A 25,560-nucleotide genomic window follows, 5' to 3' on the forward strand; every position below is an offset into this window, starting at 1 on the left:
TAATTGTCCTATAAAAGTATAGTTCATAAATAAAAAAATCTGAGAAATAGCAGGAGAAGAAAATGGGTGAAAAAACAGCAAGAACACTAGAACACTGCATTAACTATATGCTAGGAAAAACTCCAGTTTACAACCACTCAGAATATTGAGAGTACACACAAAGGAATTGTGGCCTGCAGATGATTACTTAACCCATCCTGTTACTTAGTTATCAGAGTTCGTATAAAGACAGAAAGTAACATAAATCTGATGCAGGTAAGGTAATGAATATTTTGAAGTCTCAGTTCCTCTAAATGCTCATTTTAATAGTAAAGGGATATAAAATTGTGGACGTTTCTGAATCAGCTATTTTAATAGCAACACAATCCAACCAACGGATCAAAGATAGTGGTTTCTTTACTGCATTAACAGATACAATTACAGTACATTCTCTTTTATATAAACTGCAGAAGTCTGTGATAAAACAGAATTACAATTCAAACCCATCCATCTTTCAAAACTATTTTAACGTGCATGTAGTGGAGCCTCTCAACCAGAAAATTACACAGAGAGACATTAAAAAGCAACAAATGAGTATTGGAACCAGTGGCACTGAGTTTCAAATGCCTCTTGATATACATTGAATCCCCATACAACAGACATCAGTAATAAAAAAAATAGTTTCAGTACATAATATCATGCCAGACTTTCATTTTAAAAAGGACAAAATGCAAGTAAAGCCGGATAAGCAAAAACTTAGATAACACACTGCCAACTCTATTCAGTAATAATAAAATGATAGACCATAAGAATTCTATACATAATTATATCCATCCGTATTATAACCACTTTATCGAATACAGGGTCACTGGGGAGCCAGAGCTGATCCTCACAAGCAGAGGAAAAAGGTGGGATACACCCTGGAAAGGACACCTGTCCCTCGCAGGGCTGGAGATACACTCCAGGAATTGAAGCCAGGACCCCAGCGCTGCAAGGAAGTAATGCTAACCACCACACCACCAATTATAATTATGTAATTATAACAGATTACCACAAATTTGCAATGAACAGAACATAAAGAAAATCTTACTGAATTGCAGTACGTCTCCAAAGAACCACAGAAGGTTGCTCACCGGGTTGTTAATTTGAACACTGCAGATGTGCAGTGCCCCTGTATTACAGCCAAAACCTGTTTTAGAGATGTGTCACCTCTGATCTAAATGGATTTTGTCTTTCAAGTAATTAATACATTATTTCAGAAAACCTTATCTTGAAATTGCATGTGCAGTAACTGGTAGCCCTGTAATCCTGTTTTGATGATCTGCTCTACTTTCTGCACAGTGGAATCGAGTGCTTTAGTCTTATTGTACAATTCCAGGTCACCCCCACTGTATTTATTATCTTCGTGTCTGAAGAGCATATATACTGTAGTTTCCTGCAGTCAGTAAGGTAGTTGAGCACAGCTAAATGATCTTTTTGACAACATCTCTGCAAAGTTACATTCTTGTAAAAGAATTCTAAGCCCCCAAAATTACTTGCTGAAATAAAACCAATACAAATGCCTCTTAAAACAGCTCCTGTAATAGGCAGTGAGATCAAATAAGGAACAGGAAGCTCCACAGTGCTTATGGCTGTGTTAACGGTACATGGCAAGAAGTTCAAGCTTCAAACACATAAATAATAATAAATCCAGTTTTAAGAGACCTGCTTATTTTACAGATGAAGAAGGAGGAGTTATTTAACAGATGTCTTTGGCTTGCAGGGCTCATATACAGCTTCCCCCTTCACCAGCCTAATTACAGTGTACCTGGTAAAACATTATTCATCATTTTGAACAGAATCTACTATGTTTTCTCTCCACTAGAAGAACAGAAATCACAACCACTGATTTTTAAAACCTTGTTAAATATCTTAATGGCAGGCAAAACAATCTATTTTGTGCCATTCATTTCAAGCGATAAAGTCCGCAACACAATGCAGATTAGCGATGCATTCTTGATTGGTAGATATGGCAAAAATCCAGTTTCTTTTTTTTTTATTTGTAGGATGACAGCAGAGCATGCTGCAGCTGAACTATTACATAACACCCTCCCTTTTGTAACAGAGTTGCTTTGACTCAGTAATCTATATTATGGAGACTGTTCTGTCAATCTTGAAGCACAGACATCTGTTGTGTAAGTGTCCTAATACAATAGAGACACCTTTCACCATTGACCTTTTACAGATCTTAATGACTTATCACCTTCTTATATGGCAGCCTGTGCTAGCCCATACTTGCTAGCATGTTTTTTTCCAGGTTCACACTCACTTCTAAGATGTCAAAATTGCTCCCCTAGTAAGGCAGGTTCCAAAGGGTATTCCGAGGATTGCTGAGAAAACAGGAAAAGGGCAAGCGTTTTTTTTCTGTCGTTTTTTCCCCCCTATGGGGCGGGCACATGACTGGGGGCCTAATTACTCTTCGCCATGAGTCAGTCAGAGAGGATCCCATCAGTAGAGGAAAACCTGATGAGGTCATCATACCAGCCAGAAACCTGCTTTTGGTTGGAATATGGCTGTGCAGGACTAACAAAGGCCTAAAGCGAACCGCAGAGTCACCAGCCCCAGTCCCACAGGTTTTATAGTGAAGGAATAAAATGCAGATTTCTAAAGGCCTGTGAGAACTGATAATTTGACTGTGATCATTTCCACAGGAGATCTGTTAAATGAAGCAATTGATTGATCAGTTGAAACCAAAATAATGAGCCTTTAAGGGCCACCTGAGTTCCCTCAACCGAACAAACTAGACTACTTGCTTCAATGATCTGTAATGTACAAGTGTTATGAGTCTTAGGGAACATTAGATTTAGAATGACCCCTAAAACCTACTAGAGCAGGATTCTCTGGGACAAGGGATCAAATTACTTCTTACAGTGGGGGGCTGAGCTGCTATGTGAAGAAACACCCCAGCACATACAGTAGCTGGGGCCTGTATTTTTACATGCCAGTAGAGGTTAGGACCTTGAATGCGAGTATGTCTTTCGGGAAGGAGGGCAATACCGAGTACGCACACACATCATGTTTCTCACGTTTCAACCGCACACAGGACTGCAACTGCCCCACAGTCATGTCCGTGTGACTACATCCCAAACGTTAACCGTTAAAATCACAATCAATCCTGCGCAATAATTCAAAGGCACAAGAAGGCGAACTTACAGTCCAGGTGTTTTTTCTTGGGTCCCATCACCTCATGAGTGGTGGCTTTGCAGACAGCTCGGGCAACAGCTGATCCCGTAACGCTGTACTGAGCGGCGGCAATGCGATCCGTCAGAGTCTGCCCCGACATCTTCTTTCCGGAGCTACAACCTCAAGAATTAATCTCGCAGCAGGGAAACAGCGGTTTAACCAAGAAATGGGTATCTCTCTCGCGATTTTAACGGCTGTCCTTTGGCTACCGTTTCAGGGTACTGCTATAAAAAAATACGAAAACCGAAGGTCTTATAAGCCACAAGAATTTAATTTGTATTTTCCCACCGTCGACAAGAAATTATTTTATATAAATTGCCTAACATGGATAATCATAAACGGGCATGTATTCCTCTTTGTGTCTCTTTATACCGTTCAATCTACCAAATGCTAATCGTTTTCTTCTCGCAATGACCTCGCTAGCAGTAAAAAGCGATTTCTTTCCTTTATGATATATAAACCAGGGAATTAATTTCGTAAGCATGCGACACCCCGATGTATTTCTTCAATACTAATTGCCTAATGCCTTTTATTCCGTCTTCCTTACATACCCAGGCGTATTTTCCTGTAGAAATGTAATCAACTGCTTTAAATAATTAATGATAAAAACCCTTTCCATGAAATGTATGCAAAAAGTGAAAAAAATGGATAGTCTTTGGACAGCCTGGTGATGACGGTTCTGTATCTGGGTGACACTCGGCCAGTCGCGTCCTCCTCTGAGTGCGGGATTAATCTTCCATCCACCGTCCTGTTTTTAATGTATCATGTCTTAATCGCTAGACACCTCTCATCGCCTTTCCCCTTCTCCTGCGGGATGCAAATGGTCGTTTCTCTCTCCTCTGTTCTCCTATCTACTTGGGAGTGATGCTAGATGCAGAGGATGTGAAAGATGGTGATGTTGGATTGAATCTGTAGATCCCTTTATTTTTTTTAATTCTCTCCTCCCCCCACTTCTGTGTTCACATGGAGTCAGGTGACACGACATTAACAAACCGGTAGCATCCCCCCCGCCTCACACACCCCATACCGCACTCTTAAAGGGGAGTTGTGTCACACAGGCGCTTGCCAAAGGACAGTACTCAGCCGAGCCGAGAGGAGCCCTTTGTCTTTAAGGTGCGTTATGGGCTCTGTATGTAGTGGGTCAAAGAATATTACATTGCGCAATTTATTTTAAGTATATGGACGAATCACCTGGACCGTTCAAATCGTAAAGGGTATATATATATATGTGTATATTATTTTGCAAAAATATAATACACCTTTATATTAACAGAATAACCATTGTACATCACAAAGTTTTCCAGCCCCTTTCCCCTAGACCGAGGTGCAAGTAAGAACGTACAGTACTGTAAAATGTTGCAAGATACTGGAGGCTATTCGACCCATCCGGTGCGTTTGCTTGGAGTCAGCTGTGTGCCTCAAGGTATAGTTGTAGTTTCTGGTGTAGTTGTGTTCATTCCTGCGGGAATGGACTGACAATATTATGTATGAGTTAATACATTTCTAGGACAGCATGCAATAAAGTAGTATATTTTCTCATATACAGTACCGTAGCTCTTTTTATTGGTTCTCCACATTGTCTAGATGTGTAAATGTAGACGTCTACATTTTTTCATAACTTCTTCAAATTTAGTGTTTCGTATCTTACAGTATATCTATATTTTATTTTTGTGCTACACTAAGCACTTGTCTTCATTAAATTTAATCTGTTAGATCTTTATGAGATTCATTCCTGAATTTTGTCCAAGTCTTTTTGAACTTCCTCTGGAATGTTTGCAAATATTCATATGTTGGGCTCATCTGTAAATGTGACTAGTTTAGTAAGTACACTAGAATGTAGATAATTTATATTAACTATGAAGAACAATGGTACTAGTACAGATCCCTGTGGTACTCAGCTAATTATATCACCACAATTTAAGCATTCATTCCTTTTCTGTATTCAGTTTCCTATTAACCACATCTTAATTGAAAGACATGCCTTACCTTGAATGACTAATGGCTTCAGTTTAATAATTAATCTTTTAATGAGGAACGTCATCAAAGCTTCATGAAAATCTACATATACATACCATATTCTATGTTTTTTGTGTCTGTTGCTGCTGTCACAATCACTACTCCTCCTCTTAAGGGCGCTCCAGCCCTTCCTTGTTCTGCCCCATTACCCGCACCTGTTCCTTATTCCAGCCCCTCTTCTGTTTCCCCTTAAAATCCAGATGCAGACGTCATTCGAGGCTCTTCATTGAATCCCGTTTTGTGAGAGCCTGGGTCCTGCTGTGTCTGGCTCCGTTATGATTTTAACTTTCTGTTTCTGATCCCCCCTGCCGGTTCCGACCCGGTTCCCGTTCTTTATCCCCCGGATGGATCGCCTGGCCATGGACTTTTGCTTCTGTTTTGGTTTCCCGTTTGGACTTCTACATGGATTGTTCGCCCTGGACTCACTTCCCCTGGACACCTGCACCCCTTGGACACACCCCCTGTCTCCATACCCTCTCATCCATGATTTTGTCCCCAGTGTTTCCTCACAAATCCGGATTGTGTCGTCTGCATAGGGCCCGGAAAGAACTGTTTCGTGACAGCTGCTGTTGATTCTTTAAAGAACTCTAATGATTAACTTCCTCTCTCCTGTAAACCTTCTGATGGTCGTATGAGGCACAAAAGACTTTTTATCACAAAAGCTTCCAGAGGTCTGTAACAGGCTACTCAGTCACTTTGTTGAAACCAATACTCTCACTTATTTTAAGAAATGGCTGGATGAGATCATCTGATTAATTAGCTTCTAGCAACCAAAAGGGTGTTCTTAACATGTTAAGATTCTTAACACATGTTAACTTCTTAACTTAGCAATGCCTTCATTTCCTAAATATACAGTAAGTTGACTATCCCATCAGCATACCCCCTCAGAATCGCAAGAACCTGATCACCTAGAGCATCCTGCACTTTAAATATTTAGGAACAAGTAATAGGTTTATTACATGCTGGAAAAAAAAGAAGAAAGAAAACACAACGTTTTGGCCGTGGAGCCTTCTTCAGGTGTGAGAGAGACAAGGAAAAGGGAACAGGTGTGGGTAATGGGGCAGAACAAGGAAAGGCTGGAGCGCCCTTAAGAGGAGGAGTAGCGATCATGACAGTACCCCCCCTCCTTTCCAGGGCGGCTCCGAAGCCCTAAACAAAAATGAAAAATAAAAAGGATGAAGTCCAGGCTTGCCAATGTGCCGTCTGCGGAGCCCGGGTGTTGGCTCTTCATTCTGTCACGAAACAGTTCTTTCCGGGCCCTATGCAGACGACACAATCTAGATTTGTGAGGAAACACTGGGGAAAAAATCATGGAGGAGAGGGTATGGAGACAGGGGGCGTGTCCAAGGGGTGCAGGTGTCCAGGGAAAGTGAGTCCTGGGCGAACAATCCATGTAGAAGTCCAAACGGGTAATCCAAAACAGAAGCTTGTCTCTCTCACACCTGAAGAAGGCTCCACGGCCGAAATGTTGTTTTCTTTCTTCTTTTTTTCAGCATGGAATAAACCTATTACATGTTCCTTTGCAGCCTATGCATGCTGACGCAGCTACCCACCTGAACTTTAAATATTTAGACACTTTAAATAGTATGTCATTAAAAATGTTGCAGAAATCATGCCCTGTAGGTCCCTTATGTAGATATACAGTACAGAAATTACAGTTTAATAGTTCAGGTGCAATGCTTTGGACAGAGCTGAAATGCACACTGTTAAATACACGTTCATTTTGATGCCAACTTAAACCATTGTGCAAACAGAGAGAAAAACATGCTGAACCACTATGCACATAGAACCCCAGATTCACATTAAAATATTAGACAGAATAAGTAAGACTGTTTAAAACGTTGTAGCTATGACATGATTTCATCATTGGTTACTGAGTTGATGAAAAACTTAGTCATGTGTTACAGGGTTTAGGGGGCAGTCAAGTCAGGTATCCTTACAAAAGTATTTAATACCTGTCCTTGGTTAGCTTGCTTAAAGACATTCAGATGGCAGAGTATGCTAGCAGAAGCACTATTCATACACTGTCTTGATTGTATTAAAAAAGTAACAAGAGACAGGAAAATAATTCATCTAAAAACTCCTATGTTAGCAAACATCTTGGGAACTGTTGTCCATGCTAATGTGTAAATTACAGTACCATCATGATTGTTGCCAACTCTGAGTAATGAAATGGTGTTACCAGTGCAGGGGTTTCTGTGATAGTAATAGTTTTTATGGGTCCTTCCTGATGCCCAAATGTATAGTCAGCCATATCATCTGCTGTACAGAAATTATCCTTCAAAATTGATCAAAATTGGATGATCTTCTCATCACAGGTCCTTTCAATTCTTAAGAATCTTACAGTCTACTGATAGTTGTATGGAAACTCAATGTCTTTGAAAGTTCACGTCATGCCTTTTCTGACAGCAGCCCATATACAGTATACTGTATCCTGTCCTCTCTGTTTTATTGAGTCATGGCATTGTTTCTGTGTGATTAAAAACTAATGAAACTGTATTGCTCTTACTGTATTCTTGCAAACACTACCTTTGCATGTTCAACTTGCAAGTACTCTTCCCCTACTAAATCACTATTATTTGTCATTTCTCACTGATTTTTTTTTGTAAGCATTTGTAACCAATTATTTGGATAATTCTATAAAATCAATCATTAGAAAGGAAATAACTTGTTTTGTGTGATGGGGTGTATTATGATAAAACAATGGGAGTGTTGTTTTAAGGTAATTACATCACAGTTGAAATGAAGTGCAAAGCACAAGCAAAACTGAAAATGCAAAACTAAAAAAAATAAAGCAGAAATACTCTATCTGTCACAGTGGAAATGAGGTCACTGAGAAGGCTGAGAGGAGCAGAAGAAAACAAGTACATTCTTCAGCAAGTCAGTTTTTGTTCCATCCATCCATTTTCTAATCCAATTATCCAGTACAGGCTCATGGGAGTTGCCGGAGCCTAACCTGGCAAGCAACATACACAAGGCAGGAAACACTCTAGATGGGACATCAGTCTATAATCGAGCATATACAGACATACTCACACCAGGACCAATTTTACTCAAGCCAATTAACCTACCAGCATACTTTTGCGAAGAAACCAGAGCACCTGACGAAAACCCACACAAACACAGGGAGATCATACAAACTCCACACAGATAGCACCCCAGGAATTTAACCCAGGGCTCTAGCCCTGAGTGGCAGCAGTGCTAACCACTGCACCACAGTACTGCCTGCTTTGTTCCAGCAATCAAAGTATTGTTATAGCGATAGGTGATTAGGAAGTATCATTAAGAGTTTAGATAAAGTGAGTAACACCTGGCTGTGTAAACATTTCCAGCTTCAAAGCAACATGGATATTTGCTGAGATGCAGAGGGGTCCAGAGTCTGTGATCAAAGCAATCATAAACTTTACCTTAGTAAATTAAGTTCTGGGGAAATGAATAAGTGTCCAAAAAGACACCATATAAGATCAGATTAGGACAGAAAGGAAAGAAGTGGGAATAGAAAAGACCACAAAAGAGAGAGGAGACAGGAGGAGATGGAACTTGAAGCTTGTGGTTGTGAAAAGATCTGATTGGAACCAAGTATTTGAAGCTTACTAAAGAGAACTTGCTACTCTGTCTTTTTAGGGAAGTTGGATTTCCTGAGTCAAAAATACTTTAGTTAAAAACAGCCTTTCCTGTTGGTGGGTGCGTTTTTAGAATGGGGAGAAAGGCCCCCATTCATTTTAGGAAATCCAGGTTTGCAGAGAGAGAGCTTTAACTGCAGGTTTTATTGCATTTCGTTTAGGAAGCAGCTTATCTCTTAGTGTGGCCTCTGTAGCTGTTACTTAAGAGTCAAATACTTGGCAGCAGTCTGGGGGTTTCTGGGTAGACATAGGTCTCTGAAATGCTTTGTCTGTACATACTATATACATACAGTATAGAAACGTGTGTTTATGTTGTGTGCAGTGTACTGTGTCACTGGCATTGTTAATAAATAACAAATAAATAACGGACAGAGCGGTGGCTCTGTGGCTAAGGATCTGCGCCTGTGGCTGGCAGGCTGCCGGTTAGTATCCTGTGGCTGGCAGGGGAATCCTCTTCTGTTGGGCCCCTGAGCAAGGCCCTTAACCCCCAACTGCTCCAGGGGTGCTGTATAAATGGCTGACCCTAAGCTTCTCTCTCCCTGCTTGTGTGTCTTATGGAGAGCAAGCTGGGGTATGCAAAAAGGCAAATTCCTAATGCAAGAAATTGTAAATGGCCAATAAAGATATATTATCTTGTTTGTTTCATCAAGTGAAGTATTACTCTTTTCACCAAAGCTATCCCAGAGAAAAAAATAATTCACATCCCTCTAACTATACCAACTACTCGGGTATACTCTTGGAGAAATCATTAGAAGTTGGGGGTTATGATCACTTATTTTATTTATTGATTTAGCCGCAATTCCTGTTATTCACCATTTTTGTAGCCAAACATTTGTAACAGCATTAAAAAAAAAACATCTTGGCAATGGTTCAGTAATCACTGTGGCTGCTAGTTTAACAAATGTTTATTAAACACACAAATCGTGTAAAATATTTCATTGCAGAGTATGTCTAACCCATTTCGTGATGTTATTCTATTATTTATCTATATGTTAATTTAGAAAATCATGAACTGAATGTATATGTGCCTACAATATTTATTACAGCAATATCTGCTGTACCTTCCAACTGGTGTGTGATGCCTTATATTGTATACGTATAATATTGTAACGCTTACGGCCGACAGGTACTGTGTAAGAGCCGGCGTACCAGAGCAGGTGACGTCACCGCCCTTCCCTGTGATAGCAGGACTACAGCTACAGGGCTGTAGAGAGATCTCTCTTTAGCTCACCGGGCGAGGTCGCTGCAGAGAGATGCGGAAGTCGCGGGTTCGAGCCCCGGACAGTGCGGGGCCGACCTGATGCGGCAAGGGCGCCCGCCTGAGCCCCCGTTGCGTTACAATATTTTACGGTCTTACCTGAAAGAATTTCGTAGATACCTTCTTGATTTTTCTTCAGATGTAATACTACCATTTAAATAACCACAAAAACGGACTTTTATCCATATTACCTCCACTCACAAAAATTTAACGTTAATCGCTAAACTTCGCGCTTGTGAATACTGAATATTTAATTATGGGCGGAATGATGCGTGATGGTCCTGGCGTACAATCACCTGAACTTTTTGAGAACAGAAGGTTTCTGCAGCATTGAGTTTATAATAATTTTAACTGATTGCTGTAATTAAGTTCTACTGCACTATTTCGAGCAACGAGTTTGTTTTTTTCTCAACTTTTCAATAGTACTGTATCTGTATGGGGCTTTCTGATGTCACTGCAGGCTAGGAAAGCAAAGGCCTGCAGTTACAGCTAGAGGGCGCTATACTCCTTCTAATTCTTGCAAACGGCCACCCAGTTGTGTAATTGAGAGATAAGATCGTATTTAAGAGAGAGATAACATGACTTTATTGGCCATATACAATTTCTTGTATTAGGAATTTGTCTTTTTTCGCAAACCCCAACTTGCTCTCCATGAGACACAGACAGGGAGAGAAGCTTGGGGTCAGAGCGCAGGGTCAGCCTTTTATGCGGCGCCCCTGGAGCAGTTGGGGTTAAAGGCCTTGCTTAAGGGGCCCAACGGAGTAGGATTCCTCAGTTGGCCGCTGGAGAGGATTGGATTAGTGGTGAAGGGTTTCTGATGGTAAAATCAGATTTATCATCTTTAATTAACATTCAAAAGTTAAATTCACAGAACCAGATATTTAAAGATCCATTTTTCTAAACACAATGGATGTTGTTTTCTTTCTATACCATCCAGGTATACCACTTCTAATGTGTTCTTGTCTCACTGTTTCCTGGTGATTTGCATTTTTATGTTTTATATTTCTCTGTTGTATATAGTATGGATGACTTCTTATTTCTGTTTACTTTATGTAAGTGTACATGTTGTACGTTGCAGCAGATAAGGGCATCTCTTAAGAAAATAATGCATTACACAACTTTGTTTTGGGCATATCTCCCCAAGACTAATAACTCGTTTAATTACACAGCTATTACAAATCTCTTTTACCAGTGTGACAGGTTGAATGACTCATTTGAAAGGTTCGCGTTTATTCATTTGGCAGATGCACTGGTCCAAAATGACTTGCAATCCCTACTGGTGAAGATGCACAGTAAAGGGTGTGTCCTGTATGTGACGAGCGCAGCTCTCCCTGTCTGTGCTGCTCCCAGGCTCTGAGCATGAAGAAATTATATTATGGTAAATAATTTTTTTTTCTATCAAAATAAACTTTATGTCAAAGAAAAAATATCTCAGAACAGTAAACATTCTCACAATCTGTACACGTGCTAACACATTATTTAACTACCATCAAAATAAAAACTTTCTGAAGAACTTGATTGTCCATTTTCAATCAGTGCAAGTGGATGATGGGAAGTACCATAATATATGGTAAGTAATCACTATCAATATCCCAGTAAAAATGTTTTTTGTCTTTTATTGGTACAGTATATACAGTACAGTACCTTGAAGAGTGATCCCAGCCTTAGGGTATAAGGTTGACATTTACCACATAAGTGCTGTACAAGGAATACAAGAGGCTTTTTTCATTTGAATATTAATGCCATTACTCATTACTTCTTCAGAATCCTGCCGTGTGTAATTAGAGTGAAGCGTGTAGATTGAATTTAAGGACTTCCTCAGCCCAAGACGTCTTGCACTGGCGCGGCTGGTTTTATCTGTTCGTGGGTGCAGTATTTACATTTAATAAACATCTCCCTCTTTCCTTTATACACATATTTTAAACAATTTTAAATTGTTTAAATTATGTGTGCTTAATACAATACATAGACTGGAATTAAAAAGACTTATTTGACAGTCCAGGGCATTTCACTTAAGAAAATATGTTAAATCGCTGATCTCTCAATCCTTTCCGTATACACGTATAGGCTATAGGTACTATAGTATAGCTGCTTTTTTTTTGCTTACTGTATAAAGGTGTTCAGTTTCTGTTATTCTAAATTAACTTTTGCACTTAATTTTAGTTATTGTTTTGAATTTGTTCCGCCTAATGAAGACGTCATATGAGAAATTATTTAACATCCAATCATAATTCTAAATTCTGAGATGTTCAAAGAGAAATCTGGGTTTTAAAGCCATATGAAATACCTTCCTATATAATTTCGCCAGTGGACTCGACTCGACTCTCGGGACAAGCAGCAGAACAGGTTACGACACCGGAACTAGAACAGCCACGTCCTCAGTTCAAAAGCGACCTCAGAGCTCGGCTGGCTTCTTCATTCACAGTAAGGCATTTTAATGTTTATTTTCTCTGAACAGATCTCCTAATTACGGAAAGAAAAATATAATTAAGCTACAGGTTTAGAAGTAGACATGCCTTTCGCTCTGCCTTGCTACATGTACTGTACTGTAAAATAGCTTTCCTGGTCTTCTCATTTCCATGTTACGTGCAGTTTTCCCTTTCCCAGTCATTATTTGTAAAAACAAACGCTCTTTTCATAGCTTTAAATCCAATTCTAATACACCGTAAAAGGCAAATTAAACGATGGGAACATATTCTTTTTAAAGTGAATTTTAGGGACTTGGAGAAAATGTACAGTTTCGAATGAAATACGTATACATAGCCCCATGTATGGTAATTGTGTAGTTAAATATTTTGGGCATATCTTCGATTTAATTGTTTAAACTATGTGTAGTGCTTAAATTTAGGGAGATTTGAACTAGAAAATGGCTTATATTGCAAAATCAAGATGAAGATATGTTTCATTGATCCTGTGTATAAATGTTTTATTTTAAAGTTTGTCTTTTGGTAAAATTGTCTATCTTAACATGTTTCTACACAGAAACTCGCTAACCGCAGTCTTAGCAGTCTAAGTACGGATGTATAATCTTGATTCAAACTTAATTTTATGGTATTCTCCTACTTTGTCATTTCAAGACATGGGACTATTGTGGAAAAAAAAGGGTGATATGGTCACTTTCTTTGTGAAACTGAGGGTGTTTTTTACCCATCAGAATGTGTATTTTCCACATATGCCAAATTCATAGATGGGATTAGTACATTGGTACACTGTATATTTGATTAGGCCTGACAATAGCTATAGATGTGTATAGTTTTCCCAAAATATTTCTCTTACAAATATGGTCTGTTAGTTAATTAAATAACAGGGTACTGGTAATATAAATTCACCTCAGCAGTTTGGTTAAAAACGTGTTAGTTATTCCTTCACAGCTTTTTATTTTTTATGTTCCTCGTCACGCTCCAGGTTAGGGAACGTTGAAAAGTTATAGAAATCAGAATATGGATGTGTCTGCTCAAATACTTCACAGTAACAAAGTGGTTAGCAGAGTTCAAGCTTAGGTGTTGGTTCTGAACACTTGGTCATTTTAATTTAGAATTGCTTGTGAGTTTGTATTATATACCCATCCAATTGGGGATTGTCAGTTGCTTTTGTAAGCCGTGGCCTTTGGAGATGACCTCTATGCCCCAAACACCAAACAGACAGGATGAGAAAGTCTATCCATTCTGGGCCTGGTTTGGTACTGTATCTGTGTGCAGTTTGCTCTTCTTCCTGTTTTTACGTGGGTTTCCTCCAGGCGCTCCAATCTCCCCCTGCAGTCCAGGGACATTCTGGTAGGTTAATTGGCTCCCGGGAAAATTGGCTGTGGTGTGAGTCTCTGTGTGCCCCCTGATGGACTAGGGCTGGGCGATATGGCCAAAAACATTATCACGATAAAAATTTTCATATCAGTCGATATCGATAATTATCACGATAAATGTCAAATCATTATTTCCTTCAAGTTTAAAGGCAGATTTTTTGTCCTGAGTGAAAGTTGAAGAAACCAGACAGTTAATTGGTAAATTAAACAACTCTTTATTTTAAGAACACAACAAACACTTGCCAAACAGCAGAAACATTAAACAAATCTGTTAGCTGCCCGGTCTGCAATACGCACGTGCACTCGCGCAGTATTTTGTGCGCATATCATGCGCAAAGCATAAACATATATCGAACATTTATCGAACTTTTGTTAAAATTATATCAAGGAAAATTATATTGCGAGAATTATCGTTATCGAATTATTGCCCAGCTCTATGATGGACTGGCGTCCTGTCCAGAGCGTGTCCTGCCTTCTGCCCTTTGGTTGCTAGGATAGATTCTGGCTCCCCCATGACCCTGAATTGGATGAAGCAGTTAGAAAATAGACGGATGTGTTTGACGATGATGAAATCGTTTTGCATATACTAGTTAGGCCTAGGTGTAATGTTGAGAATCTTAAATATTGCATACCTTAATGTATTTGAAGGAAACAGATCAGTTGCCAAGTTGCTGAGGTGTAGTAGACCAAGCAGATTCTTCCTCCGTAGTTTCTTTTTCAGTCGTGACTTGTGCCAGATTAGACTAGGCCTTCAGTGCCTTAGGGGTGTTATGGTTAAAAGGCTGAAGGCATCAGCCAAGGCCTGATTAGAAGTCAGTCCGAAGAGTTCTGTATCGGTGACCTGCAGAGTTGGAAGGAGAAGTGTGCTGATGTTAAAGTGGACTCTGTTGAGACCTTGTGGCTCAAAACCGTTTTAAATATCTTGTTCTATGAAGTTATCAGTCTAGTCTCGCAGATCTAAACCAAACCAACAAGTTTTGGTTTTAAAGATTTAAAGAGTTTCAGATTTTAAAGTTAAATAGTAAGAAAACAATATTTCTTATATATAAAAAAAAAAGTTTTGTACAGATACCCATAATATTATGCCTTTCTGGTTAGGTGTTTCAATCCATCTTTATTGCAGTTTCTCGGTAGAAATGGCACAGTTTGAGGAAGTAGCCAAGAAGTCTGTGCTGCACCCCAAGCCTGCTGGGCTCATTCTGCAGTATGGGACAGCTGGGTTCCGTACCAGAGCCCAGGACCTCGACCACGTCATGTTCAGGATGGGGCTGCTGGCTGCCCTGAGATCCAAGAAGACGAAATCCACCATCGGGGTCATGGTCACTGCCTCCCATAACCCTGAGGTAAAGACTTTGTAGGAAGGAAGGACGTTTTACGCCATTGTTTTATAAGTCTGTTTCAAAATAAAAAAAAACTACAGCTTCATCTAGAACTCAGCATGGTGAATTGAGGTAGTGTGGGAAAATGAAGATTAGTTCATGTCAGCTTTGCTGAAAAGTGGCCTCCTATTAGCTGTAGTGTGTGTTTTTGCCTCTGTACAGGAGGACAATGGCGTGAAGTTAGTAGACCCTCTAGGGGAGATGGTGACTCCGGCTTGGGAAGACTACGCAACTCAGCTGGCTAATGCAGAGCAAAATGGATTACTTACCGCCTTAAAGGATATCATTGAGAAAGAAGCTGTGAATATGGACCAAGAAGCCTTTGTAGTGTTGGGTAGAGACACCAGGTAACATACTGTATACAGAACTGGGAAGGCTGTGAGGAAGATACTGTTATGAGCAATTTGGATAAAAAGCTGCTCAGGATTTCTATGACATGTTTGTTTTGTATATTTATTAACACAAACCATTTTTTCTCAATTTAAATATATTATAGTGTTGAATTGATTTATTTTGCATTCATTCTGATTTCCATTGTTTAAGATAATTTGCTGAGATGGCAAATGAACTGCTAACATTGTTCTGCTTTGATGCAGTTGTTGGTTTTTTGTTTCCTCTCGCAGAAAGCTGGTTTCTAGTTACTTGATACTTCGCAAACGGCTACGTTTTCCTTTAGACTTAAATATAACTTAACTTTTTTTCTCCGTAGGCCGAGCAGCGAGAAGCTATCTCAGGCTGTTTCTGATGGCGTTGCTTCCCTAGGAGGCAAAAGTCACGGTATGCTTTTACGTCTCTCGGTTGAAGAGCTGTGCACCTTGCTTCACTCCTAACCCGAGCAAACCATGTACACAAAATCCACACCTGCACTTTTCATAAGCTGTTGAACACAAAGCTGTAGGAGACAGTTCCGGAAGGTGTAAGATAATAAACTAGGCCCACCTGCAGGGATACTCATAGCCTGGAAGTATAAAATGTGATCCTGCTGGTAGCTTCCGTGCTGATTCTTCTTGAGACTCTTCATGTATTGGCAGATTATGGCCTGGTGACAACCCCACAGTTGCACTTCATGGTTTGTTGTCGAAACACACAAGGGCAATATGGGACATCAACTACTGAAGGGTACTACCGGAAACTAGCCCAGGCCTTCATCCAGCTTACAAAGCACGTAAGCCTAATACCCTTTCCTTTTTATTTTCCTTCAGTTCTGTACAGTGTTAGCGTTAAAAAAAATATAGTAGCTTTATACTTCTCTCTTCCTCATTGATACTTTCTCTCGTTTTCTAAGGCTCCAAACCGCACAGATGACCAAAAGCACTTGAAGGTGGACGGTGCCAACGGAATTGGCGCACTGAAGCTGAAGGAGATGGAGAGCTTCCTGCAGAAGGAGCTGCAGATCTCAGTTTTCAATGACGGAAGAGAAGGAAAACTCAACTTGCTCTGCGGAGCAGATTATGTCAAAGTGCAACAGAGCCCTCCTCAAGGTAGGCAAGAACTTTGCTACCACCTTATCAGCCAGTGGGATCATAAAAGTATATTATTCACTTGGGTTACCTGTAAAATGCATGGGTATCTTATCCGTTTAAGAAAATGGTTCAGGTACTTCTTGAATGATCCCTGGCAGTCTGCTTCAGCCATCTACACTTTAGAGAAACACTTCCTGTTTCACTGCTAAATGCACTTGCCTTTAATACACTTTTGCATCCAGGAATCCCAATTGGTGTTGCACTGTTAAGTTTGAAGGTAGATCTTGCTCTTGTTCTTATCAGTATCTTTTGTAGGTTTTTGTTTGAATTGCACATCCCTATTAGTTTTCCTCTATTCAAAATGAAAGAGTGTTGGTTCTTTTATCCTAGAGGTATTGCAGTGATTGTAGAACTCTTTCCATCTTGGATTATATCTAGTATCATTTTTAGCATTATGTATCTTGTAGTTTTCTTTGTAATTGACTCATCCATGTTTTCTAGAGATTGTAATGAGGTGATTTCATCTTAAAATCGTTTTCATGAGTTTTTTTTTTCCATTCTCTGCAACAGAAAGTCCATTAATTTTAGGAGTTGTCAGGCTTGGTTGGCACTGGGCGACGCATAACAGCAGATCAGGTGGAAAAGTGAGAGATGACTTTGGCAGTTCAATTAAGGAGAACCTTTGAGAAGACTAAAGTTGAATTTAGTCAATACACTAAGAGAAAGTAGGGGAGAGCCAAGCTCTGAAAGTTCTAGAGGTCAGTCCGAAAGGAAACATAAAATTGTATTAAATCTGGACAGATGAGAGCCCTCTGAGATGAGTCCCTTAAATGCAGACACTAACTTTCACAAGCTTTACATTCAACTCACTGCTCAAGTTCAAATACATGTACTGTGCATCTGTAGTCTGGGTCATTTTGTACAGTTGGATTTCATGTTCGGGGACAATATTTTGCTGGACACGGACATGAAGTAATCTATGTTGTTGATGTATTAACCATTAGGTGTTTGCACGCGATACTCCATCTTTAATTTCCATTGATCAAAATGATTTGAATTTCTTAATGTACCCATAACTATTATCAAAGCAATAGCTGTGGAGTCTCCTTATTATCCCTCCTTTTCAGCTAATACATTTGCTTCCAGCAGATGGAGTGCAAGTAAATGAAACAGAACTCAAATTCTAATAATGTTTTCAGCAGAAATCAGGTGTTGTAGATTGCATTCCGTTTTCTCATTATTTAGTTCCCCTTTATTTATTACACTACGCAACACTGGTAAAGACCTAGGATGTTCATGAAGTTTATAGCTTTGCAATTATTACTGTCTGCTTGGGTCCTAATGCCCCAGTATAGTGACGGGGATACTATACTTTATAAAGGCACTATATTTCAGATGAGAAGTAAAATTGAGGTCCTGTCTCTCTGTGGTCATTAAAAATCCCAGGGCTTTTTTCAAAAAGAGTAGAGGTGTAAAAATCCTGGCCAAATTTCCCATTGGCCTTTACTATCATGGCCTCCTAATAATCCCCATCTTTGAATTGGCTTCATTACTCTGTTCTCCTCCCCACTGAGAGCTGATGTGTGGTGAGAGCACTGGAGCACTATGGCCGCAGTCGCATCATCCAGGTGGAGCTGCACACTGGTGGCAGTGGAGGGGAGTCCCTATTACTTGTAAAGCGCTTTGAGTGGAGTGTCCAGAAAAAAAGCACTATTTAAGTGTAAGAAATTATTATTATTTGAAGCCAAATGGTGATCATTTTTTTCCTTCTCTCTTATTTCCAAATTACACGCTGATGCACAATGCAAAACTAAAGTGTGAAGGAAAATTCTGTTTTGGTTATCAAAGAAACTTGAAAGTTGGTTAAAGTTACAATGGCAAATACTGTATATGGACAAATTGCGTTTATAGTCATCAATAAAGAGAGAGTCAATCAATTGAATTTAAATAAAATGCTTATGGTGTACAAGATTTGATTGATTTCATAATTTAAAACCAAGCATCAGCTCATTAGATGCTGTATTATTTTCCTGAGGATTATGATAACAGTTGGTCAGTTGATTTGAGCAAGAAGTTGTTTCTTTTCATGGTAAGTCATAGTGACACCATTGAAACTGAAAGTGTCTGTTTCGTGTTGCGGAGACATCTATTGGTGATGTCACTCTGTGTCTTTGGGATGAAATCCTTATTACAGAGGTTTGCACATGAGTCTGGCCCTGTTTGAAACAGAGCTGTGTGAGTGTAACATGACTTCATTTTTAAACTGATGTGGTCTTTCCGTCCTTTCGCCAAGGTGTCCTGATGACAGCAGGAGAGCGGTGCTGTTCATTTGATGGAGATGCTGACAGGATCGTTTACTATTATGTTGACAGTGCTGGGCACTTTCACCTGCTGGATGGAGACAAAATAGCAACTCTGATTAGTGCCTTCCTGAAAGAGTTTCTCATAGAGGTAATGAAAAAGAACAGAATTAAGCTACATTAAGTGTTTAGTCCCAGTTCATGCTCAGGTTGTGTTAACGGAGAGAAATGTACACATACTTTCACAAACTCCATCTGAAGCTAATCAGGTTATTACATTATTACAAATTTGACACCAGCAACCAAATATTCAGTTTCTTTATTTGCATTATATTTTGCACTATATTCTATTTGCAGAATGTGTCCCAAATGTTTTTGTATTTTAAAGAGAAAAGTGAGTTGTTGAAACATTAAAAAAACTTGAAATATAAAAAATGTCATGCAAATTATGAAAATTTGCTGTGTTTGTTAAAATTTGACAATTTTGCACCTTTGTGTTCAGGCAGGTTTGGATCTCCAGATTGCCGTTGTACAAACAGCATACGCCAATGGTAGTTCATCCCGCTACCTTGAAGAGACAATGAAGGTGATTAATGTTACGGAAGATGTTGTCAAAGCCAGAGAACATGCAGATCTGCGTGTGTTTCGGACTGGAATGTGTTTACATTCAATTAGATTAAGCACAGGGCTTGTGCATTAATCTGGGCTAATTATTTGTCATTTTCCCACTTCAGTGTGGGATTTTAGTTTGACTCAGACGGTCTTGGCTCAAGTCTCCCGTGGAAAGCCCGCTTGTACGTATTTAGGATTTTCAGTGGTATGGGTTGCTCTGGTCATAGGGGACACTGATCTGACAGGACTGTCTCTTGTTCACCTGACGTTTCCTGTTGCTGCCGCTTGGCTGTTTCAAACCGTGATGTCTGTTGAGGCTCTGGTGTTTGTGGTGTACACTGAAACAATCAGTAGTCCTGTCCTTCCATCTCTTCCACTTTGTGTTTTTTATACATTGCATGCATTCCTTACTACTGAGTTTGTTGTTAATGATCAATTATTTTCCATTTTTTTCAGGTAGACGTGTACTGCACGAAGACAGGTGTCAAACACTTACACCACAAGGCTCAGGAATTTGACATTGGTGTTTATTTTGAGGCCAATGGGCATGGCACTGTAAGTATTGCAATAAAGTCAGACATACAGTAGATCCATATGCTTTATTGTCGATTTCCCCTGGCTCCTTTAGTTATTACTATATATACAGTTGGTCATTATGGTCAAGTATATATTGGTCAACTATGAAAACATCAGCTGTAACATGACTGGGATTGATTTTTCTTATTTCCAGGCCCTGAGTTATTCTTGTCTTTGCATCCTTAAAATGAGTACACATTTTTACTTACTATATTGCCCATATCGATAAAAATTGTGTCTCATGGATGCGATGGCAACCCTATGTGTTCATCTCTTTTTTTTTTCATTCTGTTCTAAGAGTGTTTCCTGATAAATTAGTCTGAGATAAAGGATTGATGTAGCAGTCCATTCAAAAGTTGTAAATGACCTGTTCTACAACTTTAAAGTTGAAGTAGTTTAATTAGGGCCTCATGTTCTCTTTATTTGTGTTTCATTCAATAGTGTGAGGAGCACTAGGGATCAGAAAGTTTACAGGTTGAAATACAATAGATAAACCCCTTTGGTCTACAAACAGACGAAAGAACTGCAATTTGGAGTCAAGATTGTGTAACATCTTAATTACTGATTGAGTTTTCCCAGAAATGCAACGCCAAATGATGGTGGTTGTCATTTATGTACTGTGTTTTTGTTAATAACTCAGAATGCTTAAAGCATTCTAAGTTTGTATTAGAAAGTACTCAGTGTCACATTGCTTTTGTGTATATACAGTTTATTTTAATGAAATTTCACTTTCATGTTTGAATAATATACTGTATTTAGGTCTATACTAACAAATCACAAATTAGGCATTACTTTATCACTAAAGACTTACTAAAACACACAGTATGCAATTGTTTGTTCAACTTTCATTTCTATTCCTTTCAGAATACAAACTAGATGTTAATCTCTTGGTAAATATGGGCCTTGGCCACTTTTTGGGAGTATGTTGTTCAGAGTTGTGCTTCAAGCAGAATTATGTCTTGTGGATGTGAAATGATAATGAAACTGAAATATTTCCATTAATGACCCCTGATGTGTGCCCCTCCTTTTGTTAGGTTTTGTTCAGTAAAGCAGCAGAAAGGAAGATCAGGCAGTTAGCAAATGACCAAAATGCAGGTGACAAGAGAAGAAAAGCTGCACAAATCCTGGAAAGTACTGTAGATCTAATAAATCAGGTGAGAAAACACAAGTGGTTTCACTGATGTACTGTCATATCGTGTGTCATGATGGACGTCTGTGATTTTCTCAACCATCTTACTTTCTGGAAAGGGGAACTAAATTTATAGAGGCCCATTTGACCTTATGTAACAAAGTGTGGGATTATAGAGATTGTCTTTTGTGGGCTAAAGACAACGACTCTTCTCTCTGTAACCTTGTCACTAAACTTTGCTTTCTGTGACCTTTAAATGTTTTCCTCTTATAGATAAAAGCATCTTGGCTTCAGAATTGAAAACTCTTGCTCTTTAATGCCTTGCTTCCTGCATTGGAGGACACAGCTCAAACACTGTACAGTGCACGTTGTACGGCAACCAGCACCCCAGATCTGGCACACATGGTCGCAGAGCAAGATATAAGCTTTATTCTTCTTTTCCTGACTTGTAGGCTCATCTTATTTGCACAGAAACTAGCTGCCTCAGTACTTGAGACATATATTTTCTGTCAATAAAATAGGAGCTAATTCTCCCCTTTCAGGGATCCACTACATTCTTTTTTGGCCTACAACCTGGAAACTGCCAGATTGTACATAAAGTGAGTTATCCAGTCGTTGTCTGGGTTATATAAGAGATTTCGGAGTAGACTTCGAATTGTAAGCCTCCTTTTGAATGAATCTAACTGTCCAGGAAATAACTCTCATGTCCGCTGCTGTTCATGTGCTTTTCAGACGGTCGGGGATGCCATTTCAGACATGCTGGTAATTGAGGCTGTCCTGGCTCTGAAAGGCCTGAGTATCCAGCAGTGGGATGCGATTTACACTGACCTTCCTAACAGGCAGCTCAAAGTCAAGGTCAGTCACTGTCGTGGTGGGGAATGATATAGGACCAAATACCAGTAGTTTTAGTAATGAGCTGCCTGACAAACTGAACTGGTCAGCTGGTCATTACTTACCTATACATTGAAAATACTTATTTAATTTTGATATTGGTAAAACCTGGTGTTAATTGTTTAGGTTATATATTTATTTTAGTTGAGATGAAAGCAAAATCTTTAATACAGAATCATGTATGGTTTAGGTTTGTGAATTTCAGATTGATTTTCAAGAATATCTTGAACTGTATTAAAAATAATGTAAAAATTGTGCATTGAACTGTTCATAAGAAGTGATAAAAATATCGTAAGAGTGTATGACTAATTGTACCATAGGAGTGAATGCTGCAGCTATTCCCGTCAATGTCCACTAGGTGGCAGACAGGAGGGTTATTGACACAGCTGATGCAGAGAGACGAGCAGTCAGCCCCGCTGGCCTACAGGAAGCCATTGATGCCCTTGTGAGAAAATGCAACATGTCAAGAGCCTTTGTCCGACCCTCAGGAACTGAAGATGTGGTGAGGGTGTACTCTGAAGCAGACACACAAGTAAGATCATTTTCCTTTCATAGTATGGATGCTTTGTTTCCTGAGTAATCCCATTCTCTTGAGTTTCAGTTTTCGTAATGCTGATTTGAGTTACAGTGAGTGACTCAGCCACTCAGTCCCTGTAGATGCACTACAGTTTGATTTTTATAATGTGACCTGCTGAGGGACTGTAGTTGTGCAGTTAACCAGCTTCATTATGCTAAAACATGAGTTTGTCGTATACATTGTATTTCTGAACAGAAATGCAAACACACGTTGAATTATTTAAATGTTTCATCACTAGAGTACCTCAGGAATGTGTAACGCGTTCTGCTGTCTGTGATTTTACAGGGCAATGCAGATACCTTGGCATATGAAGTAGGCCTGGCTGTGTACAGACTAGCAGGAGGAATCGGAGAAGAACCAAAGCCGTTGAATTAACTGTCGGATTTCAGGATTTGTCCTGTAGAAACTAGTTAACTCTCTTTTTGTAAATCACTTTAATCATTTAATAATGATGCAGGTTCTTTCAAAGGTGAAAACATTTGGATGGGTGAAGCATTCCTATATTCTCTTTGTCATTTTCAGTTTTTAAGAGCACCTGTCAGTGCTGAGACTGTTGTCTTATTAAGTCAGTCGTGTTTGTGTAATTGTTTTTCTTTACTTGCCTCATGGCATATCCAAATTCCAGGTCCGGATAAGTATGTTTTACTCTGCTGTGTGTAGTGTAAATTCTGCCTTAGAAGTTGCAAATGCAAATGTTCACCAAGTCATAATATGGACAGATTGTGCTGCTACTATATTTACTTTATTTGTGTTACGGCTGTAAGGTTCTTGAGTGAACCCTGATTACAGTGTATTCAGTTTTACATATGTGACACCTTAGATTTACAGAATTGAATGTTATAGCTTTTGTTTACACTACAGAAGGTATATACTGTATGTTTTTACAGCAGTAGTGAGGAATTGGTATGGGTTTGTTGTGTATCACGTTGGTTCCTTAAACTGGTGCAATAATTCATTGTGGCTCTGTGACAGAATTAAAGAAGCATCTCATGAAGACTCAACCCTCTGAATCTGCAGGGTTTGAATTTACATGCAGCGAGTGCACTGATTAAATGCGGAGACGTGTATTCTATACTAATATACAGGAAGTTTTTTTTCCCAATACAATCATTTTAGCTTTCATCATGGCTGCATCTCATGTCTAATCTACACGATATCAGGGGTACTGTAAATGTATGATTATTAAGGGATTTTGTAAGGTGAGCCTAATGTAGTTTCCTTTACCTTCTTGAATCACTGTGACTATAAAATGGAATTTCCTGAAAGAAGCTGTAAGAAGATTTTTTACCAACAGTAGATCTATGCTATGCTTGTAATGTCCAAATGAACAAATCCTGTTAATGAATATGAAAATTAAAAGAATGTTTCATTAAAATAAACTGCAGGCTTTAATACAATAAACTATAATCCAAAATGCTACATTTAACCTGCTTAAATATTTGGCTTTTATCAGTATACTCTTAATGTTTTTAAAACAAGAGGACGGATATTTCACAAATTATTTTAAAAACAGATGCCCTGAAAATGTGTTACAGCAGGATTTGCAGTGCATCTTTTTAATACACCTCACATTTTTACAAACTAGAGCGTAGTGAATAAACATGGTAACTGGGTGTGATATTGTTCTTAGCTCACCTGGAAGTCCCCGTAATTCATGTGTCCATTACACAAAAATGTTTTTATTTCACAATCGTTTATTTAGTAAGTCACAACAATAGGGAATGGTACAATCATTTACACTCTGACCATAGATGGAATAAACCAAAAACCACAGTCAGCCATACTTACAAATTGAGTCAGCTTTCACAGTCGTTCAATATATACAAATAAAATTATTTAAATGCATTCATCATAAATACAAAATGAAATTTACACTTCAGTTTTTGTTTCCACGTTCGGGGCCGGGGTTTTTGTTCAGTCACGTTTTGATCACCCCTTCCAGGAAGTCCTTCTCCACCATCTCCTCGATGTCCTGCCGGGCCTTGCTCCAGAACACCTTCTGACTCTCCAGTTTCATGTCCTTGCCGGGGAAGGAGGCGGTGTTGAGGACGGGGCTCCCTGAGTGGCCTGCAGAGCGGCTCGTCACCTTGCTGTTGAACACCTGGCTGAGCACGTTGAAGAAGGGCAGCAGCTGCTCCATGCTGCGGATGGTGTACAGCGTCAGCAGGAGGTGGCCTGGCTCCCAGGCGATAGTTCTCCCTGAGCTGTCCTCCTCGGGGTTTTTCTGCTCACGGGGAACGAAACGAAATGAAGCCGTGAACGACTCCGCTTCACACCTCATTTTGGCACAGTAGACACTGCCCTCGTCAGATACAGAGTGGTTGTTTTCTCAAACTAGCAAGATAGGGCGGCTTACGAGTTTTAGTCTGCCTACGAAGGCCTAATCAAAACTCAGTGCAGCTTTTGTCCCAACATGTATCTGCTCCTTCATAAGAACAAGGAAAGGTTTATTCCATGCTGAAAAGAGGAGAAAGAAACGCAACGTCTCGGCTGTGGAGCCGCCTTCGGGCCTTACACCCGAAGAAGGCTCCACAGTTGAAATGCGTTTTCTCTCTTCTCTTTTCAGCCTACGCATGTTGACGCAGCTACCCACCTGAATTGCTCCTTCATGTTTACTTGAATATGTTCACTTCTTGATTCTGATAAAACTCTCACTTGGGAAGTGTACACACGCAGATGGTAAACCTCATTTTCTAATTATAATGCAACAATTATTTGGAAGCCGCTTCATAGTGA

At 39.5% G+C, this 25,560-nt stretch overlaps 3 protein-coding genes across 5 annotated transcripts in view; 1 reads left to right on the forward strand and 2 right to left on the reverse strand.

Moving 5' to 3' along the window:
• Nucleotides 1-4,160, reverse strand: part of snap91a (synaptosome associated protein 91a) — an 81,650-nt gene extending 77,490 nt beyond the window's left edge. The window contains 1 exon segment of the mRNA XM_088929923.1: nt 3,172-4,160. Coding sequence (XP_088786049.1) covers nt 3,172-3,301 — 130 coding nt within the window. The 5' untranslated portion in view covers nt 3,302-4,160.
• An 8,294-nt stretch (nt 4,161-12,454) lies between these two features.
• Nucleotides 12,455-24,249, forward strand: pgm3 (phosphoglucomutase 3). 2 transcript variants are annotated; one of them, XR_016094210.1, is made up of 13 exons: nt 12,455-12,522; nt 15,021-15,240; nt 15,439-15,623; nt 15,986-16,053; nt 16,308-16,441; nt 16,562-16,757; nt 19,033-19,190; nt 19,542-19,625; nt 20,108-20,206; nt 21,262-21,381; nt 22,089-22,211; nt 22,568-22,779; nt 23,110-23,825. XR_016094210.1 is itself a non-coding variant. In XM_088934017.1 (13 exons), the coding sequence occupies exons 2-13, from the start codon at nt 15,034-15,036 to the stop codon at nt 23,197-23,199; spliced, it is 1,638 nt and encodes a 545-aa protein (XP_088790143.1). In that variant the 5' UTR covers nt 12,455-12,522; nt 15,021-15,033; the 3' UTR covers nt 23,200-24,249. The 2 variants fall into 2 exon arrangements, 1 of the variants encoding a protein (XP_088790143.1); XM_088934017.1 differs by having other exon boundaries at nt 22,606-22,779; nt 23,110-24,249.
• Nucleotides 24,250-24,500: 251 nt separating this feature from the next.
• Nucleotides 24,501-25,560, reverse strand: part of dop1a (DOP1 leucine zipper like protein A) — a 36,656-nt gene continuing 35,596 nt past the window's right edge. Inside the window, exon 37 of one of the 2 annotated variants that reach the window (XM_088933996.1) lies at nt 24,501-25,048. In XM_088933996.1, the coding sequence (XP_088790122.1) occupies nt 24,743-25,048 (306 nt within the window). In that variant the 3' untranslated portion in view covers nt 24,501-24,742. The remainder of the gene's footprint in view (nt 25,049-25,560) is intronic. The other variant, XM_088934004.1, reaches the window with a different exon arrangement.

This window comes from Atractosteus spatula, chromosome 2 (genome assembly GCF_055471065.1).
Source record: "Atractosteus spatula isolate fAtrSpa1 chromosome 2, fAtrSpa1.hap1, whole genome shotgun sequence".
In the NCBI taxonomy this organism is placed as follows: Eukaryota; Metazoa; Chordata; class Actinopteri; order Semionotiformes; family Lepisosteidae; genus Atractosteus; species Atractosteus spatula.

Coding starts and splice junctions, on each gene's coding strand:
- pgm3 (XM_088934017.1), top strand. CDS start 15,034: ATGGCACAGTTTGAGGAAGTAGCCAAGAAGTCTGTGCTGCACCCCAAG. Junction 16,054..16,307: donor CCTAGGAGGCAAAAGTCACG/GTATGCTTTTAC, acceptor ATGTATTGGCAG/ATTATGGCCTGGTGACAACC. Junction 16,758..19,032: donor GCAACAGAGCCCTCCTCAAG/GTAGGCAAGAAC, acceptor CCTTTCGCCAAG/GTGTCCTGATGACAGCAGGA.